Below are 15874 nucleotides of genomic sequence, written 5' to 3'. Positions count from 1 at the left end.
AAAGCCAAAATGGCTGATACAAAAGCGTTTATGTTATTACGACAAAAAGGCCCAATGCAGCAAATACAAGGTTATGAATTCCTCTAGCGGTTCAAACACATTAACCAGCAAAAGTTATGCATGCATGGGACGAAGGAAAAACGCTACACAGATCATCATAACATTACCAGAAGAAGTCCTATAAGCGTTTAATTTCATCTTTTCCTCTTTGTGGCAGATCCTGAACCTCGCCCCCCACCTTTCTTCTCTGAAGCCTGGGAACCACCTCCTCTTCCTCTGCCACCAGGTTTCTTGGCGTTTGAATTTTCAACACCTTTCAAATCTAGCTGCACTTCCATTCCTAACAAAATGTAAAATATATTTATAGCAAGAACCAATAGAAGTTCGTAAGTAAGAAAGGCTTCGCATTTTAAACAAACTAGAAGCAAAGAAAGATCGGCTACCTTCCTTCTTCAAGTTTTGAAGTTCCAGTTGCAGCTTCTTCTCAGCGTTTGTTGAGTCTTCTAAAATAGCAAACCAGAAAGAAAATTTGTCGATTAGAGAAGTGGAATTTACCGTACAAAAACAAATGGCTTGATTGACATAAGCAAGGAAATATCAGATCTTACCTGTGTCGTCGTTGTCCAAAGAGTTCTCATCGTCACTTTCTGCCAACGCGTCTCCACCATTGCCCTCGACTGTATCCTCAGCCGGTTCTAGCATTGCTGCAATTCGCTTCTTAGGGGCCTTTTTAATTCCAGGAAGTGTAATGAGGTCTGCAGTCCGCACCATCTGTGTCTTTCTTGCTTCTTTATATACCTTTGTTAGAGCAGCTTTGACAGCAGGGGCCACGCCATCCAATGGATTCTTACGACCCTGATTTGGAGAACCATCTAAGAATTCTAAGCTAAAAGGAAAGGCAGCTAGTATAGCAACCACGATACCTCTGAACAAAAAGTAGATATCGGTACCTGAAATTTTGACAACTCCATAACAGTATCAAAATCCTCTTGACTGATCGAATATAGACTCATAAAATCTACAACCATTTTAACAGCTTCATCCTGGTAATCATATCATTGAAAGAAAAAAATGGTTAATTTAACCATTATGCCTCCAAGAATACCATTCCTAAAGGTAAAATCAGGAAAGAAAAGTATATTCTAACCTTAGGCAGCGTGTGCAGTGGTTCAGTCAACCTCTTCAGAAATAGGGTAAGGTTCTCAACTCGTAGGTGTTCCCTGTGTTATTTTGAATGGAAGTGTTAAAGCTTGCAACTGATGACACACATGCACACAAAAAGAGTGGGCTAAGCAGCTTACATGCGTATTCCACACAAATTTTTTTTAAAGAAGTTTTCAAATATGAACGTGGACAAACCAGCTTATATTTCAGAACAGGCAAGAAGGGCATATATTTGGGAATGTTTTTGAAAGGAAGAAGCAGAACCCGAGACTTAGAATACCCTTCAAATGATAAGGGGATTTAGTGGGGTGGGCCTATCCCCTTGGCTTGAATTGAAGGCTTTTCTCCTAACCATTAGGATGATATCAGAATCTGTAAAAAAAATTAAATCTGGGAACTTCTCTTGCCATGCTATATCTCAGTGACCTAGTCTATCTTTCTTATGCAGAAGTCTAAATTGATTACTAAGCCACTAGAAATAGAGATTTTTTTAATTAAAAAGTAGAACAAAACAAGCACATAATCGGAAGATATTTAATTGAGAAGGTACCTAACGTTGCAACTTTGACTGAGGGAATATCCATAAAGGAAGTATAATAAATTACCTCCTAGAACAGGACTCGCGAGAAGCAAGAATGTGAACATGCAAATCCTCCAAAAGCCGCATATTTTTTCCAAAAGTAGAATTTTTTCCCAGCCATGCACTAAATCTATTAAAATTACGCTCTCCCTGCATGATTAATGCACAAGTGAACTTTAGTATAATCTAAAATGGCACACATACCCTTGAAAGTGGAATGTTGAACTCTCTGAGGGTTCGACATTGAAAAGAAAATGAGCTGAACTTTCACTCACTAATCTATACACTCATTGGAAAACCCATGACTCTCCATGATCATTGAAAAGAAAAGAACAAAAATGTAGGTTCCTACGAACAACACACATTTGCAAAAGAACACAGCAAATATATGTTCAAATATGATCAATGTAAAACGGCATGCAGAGGCGCAACAAATTAACGCCAGTGTACTTGAGAATATCAGTTTGATCTCAGGCCAGAATATCAGCATAAGAGCAAGTTTCAATGGTAAAAACAGAGCTAAAAGCTGGAGATACAAACACGTTATCCTAGAATAAGTGTCTTAATCGGGTGGAATATTGCTATGCATATCAAATACTTTAAGATGCTTTGATGATTCACTCATACTCTAAACAAAAACTACGAGATAAAATCTACTGCTCAAATTCTACCAACTCATAGACAATAACTATTTTTTAATACGTCCAAAACATATGACAATTACTCATTTTCCTTAATCATAGATCATTTAAAGAACAAAATAAAATTTCAAAACCTTAAAACTTGCATGTACAGAATTTCATCACTCACCTGCTCAAGCGTTTCTCTTTGCCCATGCAATAATGAAGCTCTATCACAGAAAGAATTATATAAAGATCAATAATGAATGGAAACGTTAGTATAAATACGCATCAGATGCTTGGAGGTGAAGTCATGAAACCTACGGGATTACACAAGAAGCAATTGAGCTACTTTGAGAGAGTTGCCACTGTCGATGCCTTCGAATCTGTACATTGATTATATCCCCATCTGCAATAGATTCAGCTGCACGGGCCATCAAATCCATCCGTTTGATCCCATTGTCATCCTTACTAACAGAGCTTGGTCTATAATTAATATAATTTTCCTGTAAGCAAATATAATGCCAGGTTCGTCAACATAAATGGCCTGCCTGAGTAACAGGTTTTGAAAACCCTACGTTTGAAGTACAAAGTGACAAAACCGGTTGAAAGATGATTATATTCACATGCAAAATATAACCCTTAACTTAAATGATTTTTTTTTTCAATTTTTTTTATAATAAACAGGGATTTTTTTTTTTTTTTTTTTTCATAAAATGAAATAAAGCCAATGAGGGGGTGGGGGAACCCAAACCCAAGCCATGGAGAACTACAAAAAATTCCTCAAATGTTATACCTCATAAGAATCAAGTTGTTTCAATTTGTAACCTCTTAGATTTTCAATAAAGAAAAAGTAACACAGGCTAGAAGTAAAGTACAAAAAGAAAGGCTCCTAGAGATCTAGGCTTCTATAACTAGCCATAAGTAAAATACTTAACTCCAGTCAAGCATTTACAAACACATAAATTTTCCCTAAAAATCGTGGTATTTTATCTTATTAACAAGAAATAACTTCTCACTGATATAATGAAAATAAACGTTCTAAGGATATAAACTCCCCTAGAGAGTGAAAAAGAAAATAGAACCAAAAAACAAATAAGACCATAAAACGATTACAAACAAAAGAGTAAACCAAACCTTAGCTCCAAAGTGAACTTGAACAACAACAGAAAATAAGAATAAAAAAGAACCAAAACAAGAAAAAGTTGGCTAAAAGCCTCCTCCAGAAATTAACAATCCAACTTAGAAACTTCAAGAGCGAAATTCCCAAAACTCGAACTGCAAAAATAGAATACAATGAAATCTATGAACCAACCAGAATAAAACCTTCGTTTTGACAAACAAATTATATCACTATCATCTCTAGTTTGCTTGAGAATTTCCCACTTAAAGAAGCAAAAGATCCACAAGTGCACCTTCCAACCAACACAAATGTGATAGAGAGAGGAACGATCAACTTGTTCTTCATATCTTGAACAAAGAACACACCATCTTTAAACCAAATGCTAAAGTACTTATTACAATACAACAACTCATTTCAGCCAAAAAAAAAAAAAAAAAAACCAAAAATTGAAATAAGGCAAAAATAGAAGCTGAGGATTCTTTGGTTGGCAACGAAAACAATGACCGAGAAAGGAGGTGATGTTGATGACGGTAGCGGTGATGATACATGGCTACTGAAGCAAACCCATCGGAGAGAGGAGCTTTTGCAAATCAGGCCCAAAGAATAAGATCATGAATGAGGACAAATGCTGAAGCTGAGACCCCGTACGAGGAAGGTGGACAAATTAAACCCTAAATCGAGTTGTTCTACATCTAAAATTTCACTCAAGAACTCTTTCTGGATTTAGTACAAGTGTAGACATACAAGCACCTATTTAGTGAAGGACTAATCTTGGAGGGTTCTTGAATCAAAGCTTTAACGAATAGTCCTTCTTACAACCCAAGGACCTTATTTAAAAGGATATAAACCAGCCTCCAAGTCAATGGCAACAGTAACTAAGCCAAATGATAGCAGTAAAACTAAAAGTTGTAAAGATTACAGCCTTACACTTAAGAACTAACAGCAACTAGCCAATTAACTCGGTTAACAGCAGTGAAAGGCTTCAGACTAAAATGCAGCAATAAAAGAAGATTAAAGTCACGGTAAAGCCACAGTAAAAGAGAATCAACTAAAAGAACAGTACACAAAAGAGTAGATTACATCACAATTAAAACAAAGAAATATACCTGAATAAGAAGAGGGACTAGATCCATATCACTCATACTGAGGTCTATACGTTCATCCATCCTCAACTTCCCAGAATTAAAACCAAACAGCCTACAAGTGAAAATGCAGAAATAAATAAATGCAGCCAAAAAATAAAACCGATCTTGAAATCTAACATCCAAGAGGAACGATTTATCTTTCTTTTGATAAGTAACTATATTCCATTGCAAAAGTGAACCATACAAAAGCTTCCAAGGAATTAATAAAGACTTTTCAACTGAAAGGACATAATTAGCACACCAGAGAGTGAACATCATCTTCTCGGAAATTTGAACGGAACTATTAAAAAAAAAATGAAGACAAACATTTATCATGGTTTGATTGTTTTGATTCTGCTCATTTAAAGGCTTGGTGCACTCTTTTCAAGTCTTCCACGGAATTTTCGTTATATGATATTAATATAATTTGGCACACTTTTACTTATCCTATGCAATTCTCGTTGTTTTATTTTCTATTCACTCCCTTGTGAATTTTGAGCATTGGTCTATTTTCATCTTTTCAAAGAAAAGTTTTGTTTCTTATAAAAAAAAACCCTACAAATAACTGACCCCAAACTTCTCTGGAAAAAATCCTCTAATTTCTTTCCAACCACATAAAAAGATAACCTGCACATGGAAGAGGAACAAATTCGTACTAAATAGTCATGATATCTTCACAACTAAAACGTGAATTATACTTCTTTTCCTTTTCCTTTTAATATGCAACCAAGAAATAAATTAAAACCAGAGGCAAAACAACCTACGGGAAGTTAGAAGACAGAATCCCACCCACAAAACTGCAAATAGAATGCCTTCCAGTCGTGAAAAACTGTAACCACAATATCAGCTTTTCCGCAAGCAAGGGAGTCAAGATTATGAAAAACACACGTACAGCATAAGACAACACCAACCAGCTCATATAGAAGATATAGCAAGGATTATATATTATTGCTCCACGAATAGAGCAGACCAGATACAGCATCCAGAAAGGCTTAGCCACATATAAAAGTATAGAAGTGGGGTAAGATGGATTGATATGTGCATACTTATCAACAGCAGTGAACGGCGAGATGTCTTCATCTTTCATACTGCCCAGAAGTCGTTGGCGAATATCATCATATTTAATAACAGACATTGACAGACTCAGGTACTGCAACTGATTTAGTGCCATACGTATATCCCCATTCACTCTTTCTGCAAGTTCCTCAAGAGCAATCTGAACCCGTAGTAATTATCAAGAATCAAGATGCTATAACCAAGCATGCATACAACCCACTCCAACTAAATGAACAGCCGTAATCAAAGTCACATATGAAGTGTCTACCTCATTAACTTGAAGTCCTTCTGCATTTGCAACTTGACTCAATCTTTTTGCCATCTAGAACAGGTCAAACTAACTTCGATCAGAGCTTTGTATATTAGCCCAAGAATGTAAAGAAATGGTTGAGCTAAAATCATAAACTGTAATCTACCAGAAGACATGAAGGACATGAAGGGGCACAGGTAAAGGATCAAAAACTGTCCATACTTGAGACTATACAAGTGATGATATAATGTTTCTTTATTTTCTTTTTGGATGAGAGAGAAAATCTATTAAAAAAAAAAACATGCAGAGGCAAGTATATGAGACAGCTACTTACTACCGACCAAACATGAATTTTTTTTTTTTTTTTTTTTTTTTTTTTTTTTTTTTTTTAAAGTCACCAATCCAATTTAATGAAAACGTCTTTGTAACATTAGAAGAAACTTTATTTACTTGTGAATTATTGCAATATTTTGGGGCAACTCAGAAAAATACAACAGAGAAATTGATGATGCAGAGTCGTTCTTTAATTCAAACACAGGATGTCACCCATGAACGAGGGAGGAGTAATAGATAATAAACCATGAAAGATCTTCATAAAACCTGTTGTTTTGTAGGTTTTCTAAAACTGAGAATCAGACAATAGTTCACAAGGCTTTTCAACTTCTGGCTGTAGCGGTCATTACAGATGCAGATAATTGGAATTTTGGAGCTTTTAATGCTTGCAATAAGATCAGCGACTCCACCCCTATCTCCAGCAGACATTCCATCTACTTCATCCATAATCAACACAGTTTTGGGATGTTTTGGCCTGTAATTTAACTTAACTATTATCCCACCATAAGTTGTTAGGTTCCAAATACTGAACACAAACCTGTGATATTAACTTAATACAATGAGTTCAGGAAATGCAAACTAACTGATTCGTTCTGAAATGCAAAGATGAATTGCTGATAAGCTCCTTTATAGTATTTGCATTGCTTCCGCTGATTCCCTTTTGAATTTTTGCATCTGATTTACCCCGATTGTCACTGGCATTTACCTAGAGTTGGCACACGTTAGGAAAGTTGCATTGGGAATTCTTACCATGAATAAATAATCCAAATGCAACCCAAAAAGTAGTTTAAAACAAATGAAGTACCTCTATAGCCTCATAACCAAGCATCTGGCTGACCAACTTAGCCGATGTAGTTTTACCTATGCCAGGACCTCCACATAACAAGATTGCTTTTTTGGCACCAGAATCATTGAGCTTTTTACCCTTCTTTTTGCTTCCACCATCAAGGAAGTTCTCGTTCCAATGTGCCAACCAATCATGAAGTTGTTTGACCTACAATTGTAAAATGCAACAAATCGTAGTTGCAAAGACATTAATATTTGATTTGCGCACAAACAAACTGAAAAGACAATATGTAAAAAGAAAGAGAGAGAGAGAGAGAGAGAGAGAGATTGAGATACCAGCGACTGATTCCCTATAATGTCATTTGGAACCTTTGGCTTATATTTTTCTGTCCATGTTAGGGAAGAAAATTCAACTGTTCGGCGTTTTTGCTTAGCAGGTGAAGCACCAGCACCAGCAGACAAATCTTTGCATGCTGCATCAAGGAACTCTTGTCACTAGAATAGACCACTTATCAACATTACAACAAATATAAAAACTGCAGCAGATCAAATGCATTCCAGTGAAGGCCCACAAATTCTTCCTATCCTAGGAATGAATGAAGTCAAGGAATGTCAGTGGCTCAGCTACCATTGACAGATTTAGCATAAATGGAATAGTTCTCATTGAAGTTGAGGGAACGAAAGAAAACATGGGTACAAGAATAATGAGAAAGTTTTAGTCCTGGATCATTGACATTAAATAGTTAAATCTAGGAATCTACTTACAATGAATATACAAACTTTTCTAACAATATACAAGCAATTAAGGGCGAGAAATATGATATATTATTCACGGCTAAAGAATCTTCCATTTTCCTTATAAAGACCCTCTGGCCTTGACAACTTACATATGTAGAGAATATATCAAAGAATTTGGAGAAGATATAAATGCATGAAAAAAATGGCAGGAACAATTAAACCAATATTGCCACTTCTTTTAACATGAAACATGCAGATAACTACTAATGGAAATGATAACTATGGTACCACAGGAGATGCTCAATATAAATCTGATCAGAATTCAGACAATCAAGTTAATGTATGTAAAGAGAAAAAGGTTGGCTTGGACTCAGAAAACAAAGGAGAGTTATTTCCCCGGTTAATGTCCAGAAAGATGATTGCAAAAATAAATGATGAATCACCTAAACAGAAATAAGGGAAACTAACACTAGATGTTTCCCCTCACTAAATAAATGATTGTCAAAAGTTTGTCAACAACAGTTGTAGTTTCTTCGGTATTTCAGTTAGATAAATTGAGCAAGAGCCAAAACTATTGGCAACTTACTCTTTGCTTGTACTTTCAGGGAACTTTTCCCTGTTGGAGATTCCACGGACTTAACCACAGATTTTTTAGAATCTTGCCTTGGAGGAGCTTTTGTGCCTGATGCACGGATAATGTCAAATAAGCCATCCTCAGTGAGAAAAGCAGTTCTACATGAGAGAGAAAGCAAAATGAAAATTAGAAAGGCGTAAATGAAGATACAGGATGAGAGCATTCCATTTCAATTATAAACCAAAAGGAAAAATACCCCAGCTCTTTCGCTTTGGAAGATTTTCGGCCACCAATATCTTCATCACATAGTAGATAATTCTGCAGACGTACAGATATGTAATTTGCCTCCCCAAGGAATAGTGAATGGCCAACCAAATCATAAAAAGTGTGCAAGGACTTTTTTATTTTTCAAGTAAAATAAGTATAATGAGGAATTACTGTTTTTTTGCTGATGGATCCAGTTATTCTACCACCATGGCGTTTAATCAAATCTTCTGCTTCTTCTCGTTCCAAACTGTAATATGGACCACAACAATTTTCACTTCAATGGTTATAGGATGTACAACAATACCATGAAACACAAAAGATGTTAAGAAAGGGGAGCACAGTTCATGATGGAGGCAACATGATATACTAATACAAATATAAGTCTAAAAATGTGACCAAATAGCATGAATCATGAATTCCTATCAAAAGAAAGAGAATGAGTAATTAAAAAAGTTTAAGAGAACAATGATGCATTCCACATTTAAAAAAAAAATTAAAAAAATCGTTGCATCTACATTTCGGTTAAATAAAAGAATGAAGTTCAACAGTATGCTTCACAATTCCTTGTCCAATAATAGTAACTGAGAAAATCAGAGGAATAACCTGTCAAGGGTTCCACTGATTACAAAAGTTAAACCGGCTAAACAGTCAGGAGCTCCTTCAGGGACTTCCTGAGAAACAAGGAAGAAAATAAAACACTATATGACAACAATGCACATAGCTGCAGGGATCTTTAATCGGTCCAAATATTTTCAAAACATTTTCACCTTTTCTCCTTTGTGTGGAGGATCTTTCCTTTCCCCAAAATTCATAAATCCACCCCGCCCACCACCTCTGCCTCTACCACCAACGGTTGCAGCAGATGAACCTCTGCCCCCCCTACCCCTTCCACTAGGCTGCTTCCGAGAAGACTCAGTGCCCTCAGCTTCCTCATCATCACTCTCTTCAATTTTTACCGGTTTCTGTGTAATTCCCTTTCCAGAACCACTCTTCAACTTTTTATTGGGAGTGACATCAGACAAGTTCTTTCTAGAACTTGAAATAACAGCATCATCATCATTGTCATCAATTTTGTTTAATTTTTGTAGGGGTGGAACTTTCAATGATTCCTTACTATCCTTTTGGGACCTTCTTTTGGCTGGTGACTCCTTAGCATCCTGTGGAGACTTTCGTTTGATAGGGAGTTCCTCTGTTTCTGTTGTATCCTTAGACTTCTGCTTTTCTGAGGCAAAATACTTGCTAGTTATCCTTCTGCCAGTACTTTCCCCACCACTTAGCTCCTACAGTATCATTAGTTAGCAAACAAATAAGTTATCACAGTAGCATAACAAGAATTAACACACAGACATTACAAATCTAACTGCACATGGCATTATCTTTCCCAAGGCATTTTGAACTCTTACTCATAAAAGTAGGCCTGCCTATTCATACAAAATCCATTCCAATGAAGTCCAGATACATCATGACCAGTCAAGAAACAACAACAAGTGCGAAAAAAATAGAATTTATGAAAATTTGAAAACAACGAGTTCAAAGAACTCAATGAACACTTTTGTCCAATTAGAATAGGTTATTGTTACTCCTTTGGATTGGGGCTCCTTTCTCCGTTTTTCATAAATTTTATGCAATGATGAAATAGTTACCTATAAAAAAACAATGAAAATTAGCATTTTCATAAAACCAAAGAGTCAATCCATCTGAAAATCTTTTATTATATAAGAAACCAAGCTTTCATAGAAAAAAATACAAGGACATCCAAAAAACCAAGCCCACAAATGGAACCCAACAAAAGAAAGGAGTTCCAAATCGAGTAAAATAAGACCAAGTGGATCACTACAAAAGATTTTAGAAACCGACACTCAAAGGAAAACATAGAACCTTGTCCCACTATGGGCTCCCTTGGTCCCATTAAAGATTCTATTATTCCTCTCACTCCATAAAACAACACAAATCCCCGCATGCCACAAAAGCCTCCCCTTCTAACAAAAAGGTGGATGGAGAAGGAACTTCTCAATCATCTCCCAGCAACTTTTGTGTCTGGCAAACTGAAAGTTAAACACGTCAAAAAAGAGATACCATACGGAACAAGCAAAATCAAACCCCCAAAGCAAGTGATCGAGATACTTATTTACCTTTCGACAAAGAATGTAACAAAACAACTCAAACATTCAACGGACCTTTCTAGAAAGCCTATCAAAAGTATTAATCTTTATGTGGATAACTTGCCAGACATAAAAATTGAACCTTCTTAGGAATTTTCACCTTCCACAAACACTAAAAAACCCACTCACCAGAACATGATTTAGCAACCACTAAAAGAACAAGTTATAATAAAAGCCCTTAGTGGGTTTGAACACCAAAAGCAAACATCTCTTATCTTCGGTCCAAGGTCAACCCCCACTATCAAAGATAGATTAGCCAAGATATTCGTAGTTTCCCTACCGGAAAGTAGACAACAAAAATCAAAGACAAGAATAGCTCCCCAAGGACTTAAAGATACTAGGCACAAAACACATTTTCAAGGAGAGTATATAACATAAGCGGGAGAGTAGAGAGCATAGGGAACTATCCTCCACCCACTTATTCTCCCAGAAATAAGTATCCCTCTCATTACCCACATAACGTTGGACCATGGAAGAAAAATAGGGGCTCAATAGAGATGTGTTTCCAAGGATTTCTATAAGCGCCTTTGAAATCACCCGACCCAACTCAAAATGATGAGGATTGTATTTACTCACAATAATCCTATGCCAAAGAGTATCAAACTCAAGAGGGAACCACCAAAATCATTTAACTAGTAAGGCTCTTTTACAAGTTTGTAAATTTTCCAACTTTAACCCCCAAGGTTCACAAGCCTCCACACCATTTCCCAACTCACTAGGTGCGCGCCTTTCCCCTTCTTTCAAGAATTGCAAGCATCCCTAGGAGCTTCGAAGAGGGAGACAATGTAAATAGGGATGTCACTAAGGACGGAGTGAATGAGGGTCAATCTTCCACCCTCGGTGAAAAAACATTTTCCAAGTTAAAAGTCATTTACGAACCTTCTCTAAGACAGGTTCCCAAAAGAGAATAGTTCTTGAATTATCGCCAAGAGGAAGCCCTAAATAAATTAGGGAAGGAACCAACCTCATTGCCCACCATGTTTGCCCATTTATCCACTTTCACAGTGTCACAATTAAAGCCAAGATTTGACACTTGCGCCTATTGATCTTAAACCCAAATAAGTCCTCGAAGAAACTATGAATGTGGAATAGAATAAGGAAAGACTCCTACTTACCGGAGCAAAAGAAAATGGTATCATCAGAAAATTAAAGATGAGACGGAAACTTTGTCCAAGCCCACTTCAAAACCCTCAATAATATCCCCTTCAACTCCCCCACCGGTATAAACAAGAAGGAGAAAAAGGATCCCCTTGTCTAAGACCCTAGCTTGAATCCTCTCTTTGGGGATACCATTAATGAGGACAGAATACTGGACTAAAGCAACTTCAAATCCACGATCATCATTTGTAACCAAAACCTTTCTTCTCGAGAACCTTACAAAGTTCCAACCTACATGATCATCAGCTTTCTCAAATTTGAATCTAAAAATAACTCTGCCATTTTTTCCAGAATCTAGTACGGTTTCACTCCCTTAGTATGAGAAAGCCAATGTTCTCCCACTTTCTTGTTAAAATACCTTGTTGAAGAAACCAAATAAATAGCCTCAAATTCAATGCCTCCAGGTTGGCAACAAGACTCCAATCATCAACATCCTAAATTTCCATTGATATGGTCTACTGTGCCCTCCTAGCATCAACAACTCTACATAAAAAGGTAGGTTATAACCCTCTTGGAGCATTTATTTCCAGAATTCTGTCTCCAATATTCATCCTCCCTCATCAAAACTACCTCTACTTCGAGGATTTAATACCCAGGTGAAGTCCACCTGTAGCATGCCATCTTTTCTTCTAACATATCTAGCTGCTTGTATTCATACTGAAGTGCATCCTTTCTATTTACCAGCCATAATACCGATAGTTTTCCTATTCTGACTTTTTTTTTTTTTTTTTTTTTTTTTTTTTTTGCAGGATCCTAGGTAAGACTAGAGACAATTAACATCACAATAATGTGTTTTTTTATTATATTTCATCTCAAGACCAGGTTTGAAATATAGCTCCATTTCTTTCAGAAATACAAGATACACAACTTACAAGAATTACGGTTCCAGAAACAGGCATTCATAATATGCACAGAAAAATGAGTTATTATAGAATATAAGGACCGGCGAAATATGCAACTAGAGAATTAGAAATGCATCAGGAATATAATGATACTTGGAACATATGCCATCTCAACGCTAAGAAGAGGGGTCAGAAAACACACTGCTTTTCCGGACTGTAGTTCAGCTGCGGCGGATTTCTCATTACTGCTTGAATCAGGTTTTGCATGCTTTGACGCACTGCCATTGTCTTTATCGTGCGCTTTCATGAACCATTTTCTAATATCCGCCTGTCCATCACATCATAATTTTAGTAGTAAAGAAGACCAGAAAAGGCATCATCAAATGTGAGGTATGTAAACGTCATTCCCGAACGAGTCCAGACTCAAAAGAAAACTCCAGTCGGGGAGAAAGATATAAGAAATGGCTTCCTTCATTATGACTATTAAAGAAAGAAACGAGTACCGCAGCAATTAAAATTGAATAAAAAACCCTAACTCACCATTATGGAGTTCAAGAGGGAGCGCAACAGGCAAAAACGCTCACTCTACTATCAAGTTCACCGTTCGACCGAGCTCTGAAAGTTCATCAAAAATCAGAATCATTAATTCTTGATACCGTATCCCGATAATCACAATCGAGTAACTCGACTACGCTATGATCATCAACAAAACTAGCAAGTTAACAGAAACATCTGTCTCCAAGAATGAGGAGCAAGCGGTCCTCGACATTTAGGGTTTTTCAACAACCGTTTAAAAGAAGAAGAACAATAGACCACGAGAAAAATTTCCACCGCTCACTTCCGGGAATGTGAAGAAATTCGAATCGTCATATCAGTTTTTCTCCGAATGAAACTCAATTGACATGGAAGAGAAGGCGATTAAATGAACAAAAACGAAGAAAATCAGGTTCCGGTGAGCAATAATACCGAAAAGAAGTCGAACATACCGTTCAGTTCGTCTTAGTCGAAGATCGCCGGCTGCTTCCGTGCCTTGGAAGCTGGAGGGAGATTGCAATGGCTCGAAGACTGTGGCGGGTGAGTGAGTATCGTAAATAAAAATATGATGCCACGTCAAACCTGTAATCGCCTGTAGACTTTTTTGGGACATAAATACCCTTACTCATAAAACTAAATTAATAAAAATATAATTACTCAATTTCACACGTAAAAAAAAAAAACACCAACACCACTCTACACAATGGTATGATATTATATTTGAGCATAAGCTCTCATGGCTTTGCTTTGGGTTTTCCCAAAATGCCTTATACCAATGGAGAGAGTATTCTTTATTTATAAACCCATGATCATTCCCTAAATCAGTCGATGTGGGATTTTCATCATCCAACACCTCCCCTCGAACAAAGCAACCCTCCTCTTAATCGAGGCTCGACTCCTTTGGAGTCTTAGTCATTTTTTACTACATTCGAGGAGTTCTTTGTTCGATATTTGAGGATTTACCAATCTATTGGCACGACTAAGTTTAGGGCATAGCTCTAAGACCATGTTAGTCGAACGCGACTCTCCATAATGGTATGATATTGTCCACTTTGAGCATAAGCTCTCATAGCTTGACTCCATAAGGGTATGTCTCTGATATCATATTAGTAATCACGAAGCTCCATAATGGTATGATATTATCTCGTTGAGCATAAACCCTCGTTGCTGTATTTTTTGTTTCTCAGAATGCCTTGTATCAATAGAAATAATGTTATATTTTTTCTTAATTAGCTAACGTACGACTATTTCTCTTAATAATCCACACCAATTCAACACGAGAAAGCAAAAAATCAACCCAACATAAAATACTTGGCTTATACTTATTTGACCACCGAAACACGTGACTAAGACATTGAGGCCTTATTAACGTGGCCCCATTTGTCTAATAACCATACAAAAAGAAGGTGTAATTGACGTAAAACGACATCACAGTCCATGTATCTAAATCAGAATTAAAAAACGCCAAAACCCAAGAATTGACGTCAACGTGAATAGATACAATAACATACGACACGTCGAACAGTCACTAAAATCATTGCAGATTACAAAACTACGATAATAATAAAAAATAAATAAATCAATTAAAAAAAAGTTGAAAAGGGGGAAAGATCTGACCGTCCATTCCCCTGTTTGAATTGCAGATGGATCGTGACTTTAGAACCTCTCTAACCAGACAAGATGTGATTAGTGATACAAAGGTTGAAACCATCCCTTTTGTTTCTTTCCAACATCTATATATATATATTTGGAAAATCAAATAAAAAATAAATTAGTGGGGCCTACCACATGTTTCCAACCAATAATATCTAGCCACGTGTACACTTCATTTTTTAAATTAATTATTTTGGAAAGTAATTTTTTGATATTTATGGTCAGGATAATATTTACTTTATCTTCGTATTATATTATATTATTTACTTTAAATATAAAATTTTATGATTTTATTTTTTTATTTTTTTAAAAGGTATCTTCTCTTACTTATAAATTCGTGTTTTTTTCTTTAATTAGCATAATACTCGATGCAATTATTTACGTTCAAATATTTTATTACATTTTATTTTTACGAGCTTAATAAATAATAATAATAATTAGTCGAAGGGGTGGAAGAAATTAAATTATAGTGTTCTTCTTTTTATGAACATTTTCAGCTTTAACTTTTTCACAAACAAAATTATTTATTTGAAATTTCACCCGAATCCAAGAAGAAAAGGTAAAAACGGTAAAAATAAATGATGAATTGAACCGTTAAAAGTAAAAGTAATAATGAATGGAGTCATAGTAAAAAAACACTAGTGGAAGGTGAGATCCAAACCTATGATAGGTACTTCAAACCAACTTCATAAAGGGGCGCTTTTTAGTTATCATCTCATGCGGCCCATCTCTCCCTGCGCTCATCCCATAATCCACTTTTAAAATCATTTAAGCATCATTAGCTCAAATAGTTACTCTAAATAATGCACGTGTTGATTCCAATTAAAGACGTCGAAAATGCACGGTGAGGTAATGTGAGGCGGGAGAGAACTTGCTCGTTCCCATCCTAGCGGTATTATCTTCGGAGAGA

At 36.2% G+C, this 15874-nt stretch overlaps 1 protein-coding gene across 2 annotated transcripts; it reads right to left on the bottom strand.

The window, feature by feature from the left end:
• Nucleotides 1–14: 14 nt before the first annotated feature.
• On the bottom strand, nucleotides 15–13912 carry RFC1 (replication factor C1). Of its 2 annotated transcripts, none has more exons than XM_023676575.2 (23): nucleotides 13764–13912; nucleotides 13318–13392; nucleotides 12980–13105; nucleotides 9383–9895; nucleotides 9219–9286; nucleotides 8787–8862; nucleotides 8605–8666; nucleotides 8361–8506; nucleotides 7373–7509; nucleotides 7056–7244; nucleotides 6835–6956; nucleotides 6518–6725; nucleotides 5936–5989; nucleotides 5658–5827; nucleotides 4594–4684; nucleotides 2689–2870; nucleotides 2555–2594; nucleotides 1770–1894; nucleotides 1148–1220; nucleotides 951–1043; nucleotides 609–855; nucleotides 444–503; nucleotides 15–340 (listed from the first exon to the last, which is right to left on the bottom strand). In XM_023676575.2, the coding sequence occupies exons 2-23, from the start codon at nucleotides 13318–13320 to the stop codon at nucleotides 195–197; spliced, it is 2931 nt and encodes a 976-aa protein (XP_023532343.2). In that variant the 5' UTR covers nucleotides 13321–13392; nucleotides 13764–13912; the 3' UTR covers nucleotides 15–194. The 2 variants fall into 2 exon arrangements, with proteins under 2 accessions (XP_023532343.2, XP_023532344.2); XM_023676576.2 differs by having other exon boundaries at nucleotides 444–500.
• Nucleotides 13913–15874: the final 1962 nt, after the last annotated feature.

Source organism: Cucurbita pepo, chromosome 5, assembly GCF_057944985.1.
Source record: "Cucurbita pepo subsp. pepo isolate OVF chromosome 5, ASM5794498v1, whole genome shotgun sequence".
In the NCBI taxonomy this organism is placed as follows: Eukaryota; Viridiplantae; Streptophyta; class Magnoliopsida; order Cucurbitales; family Cucurbitaceae; genus Cucurbita; species Cucurbita pepo.
The sequence above is the reverse complement of the archived record's forward strand: the minus strand, read 5'-3'. Positions and strand labels throughout refer to the sequence as shown.

Bases quoted from the DNA above. Each gene is read 5' to 3' on its own strand.
- RFC1 (XM_023676575.2), bottom strand. The intron at 8,863-9,218 runs GTTATTCCTCTG...TCCATATTACAG, and splicing joins ATCAGTGGAACCCTTGACAG to TTTGGAACGAGAAGAAGCAG. The intron at 2,871-4,593 runs GTATATTTCTTT...ATTTGCTTACAG, and splicing joins TAGTCCCTCTTCTTATTCAG to GAAAATTATATTAATTATAG.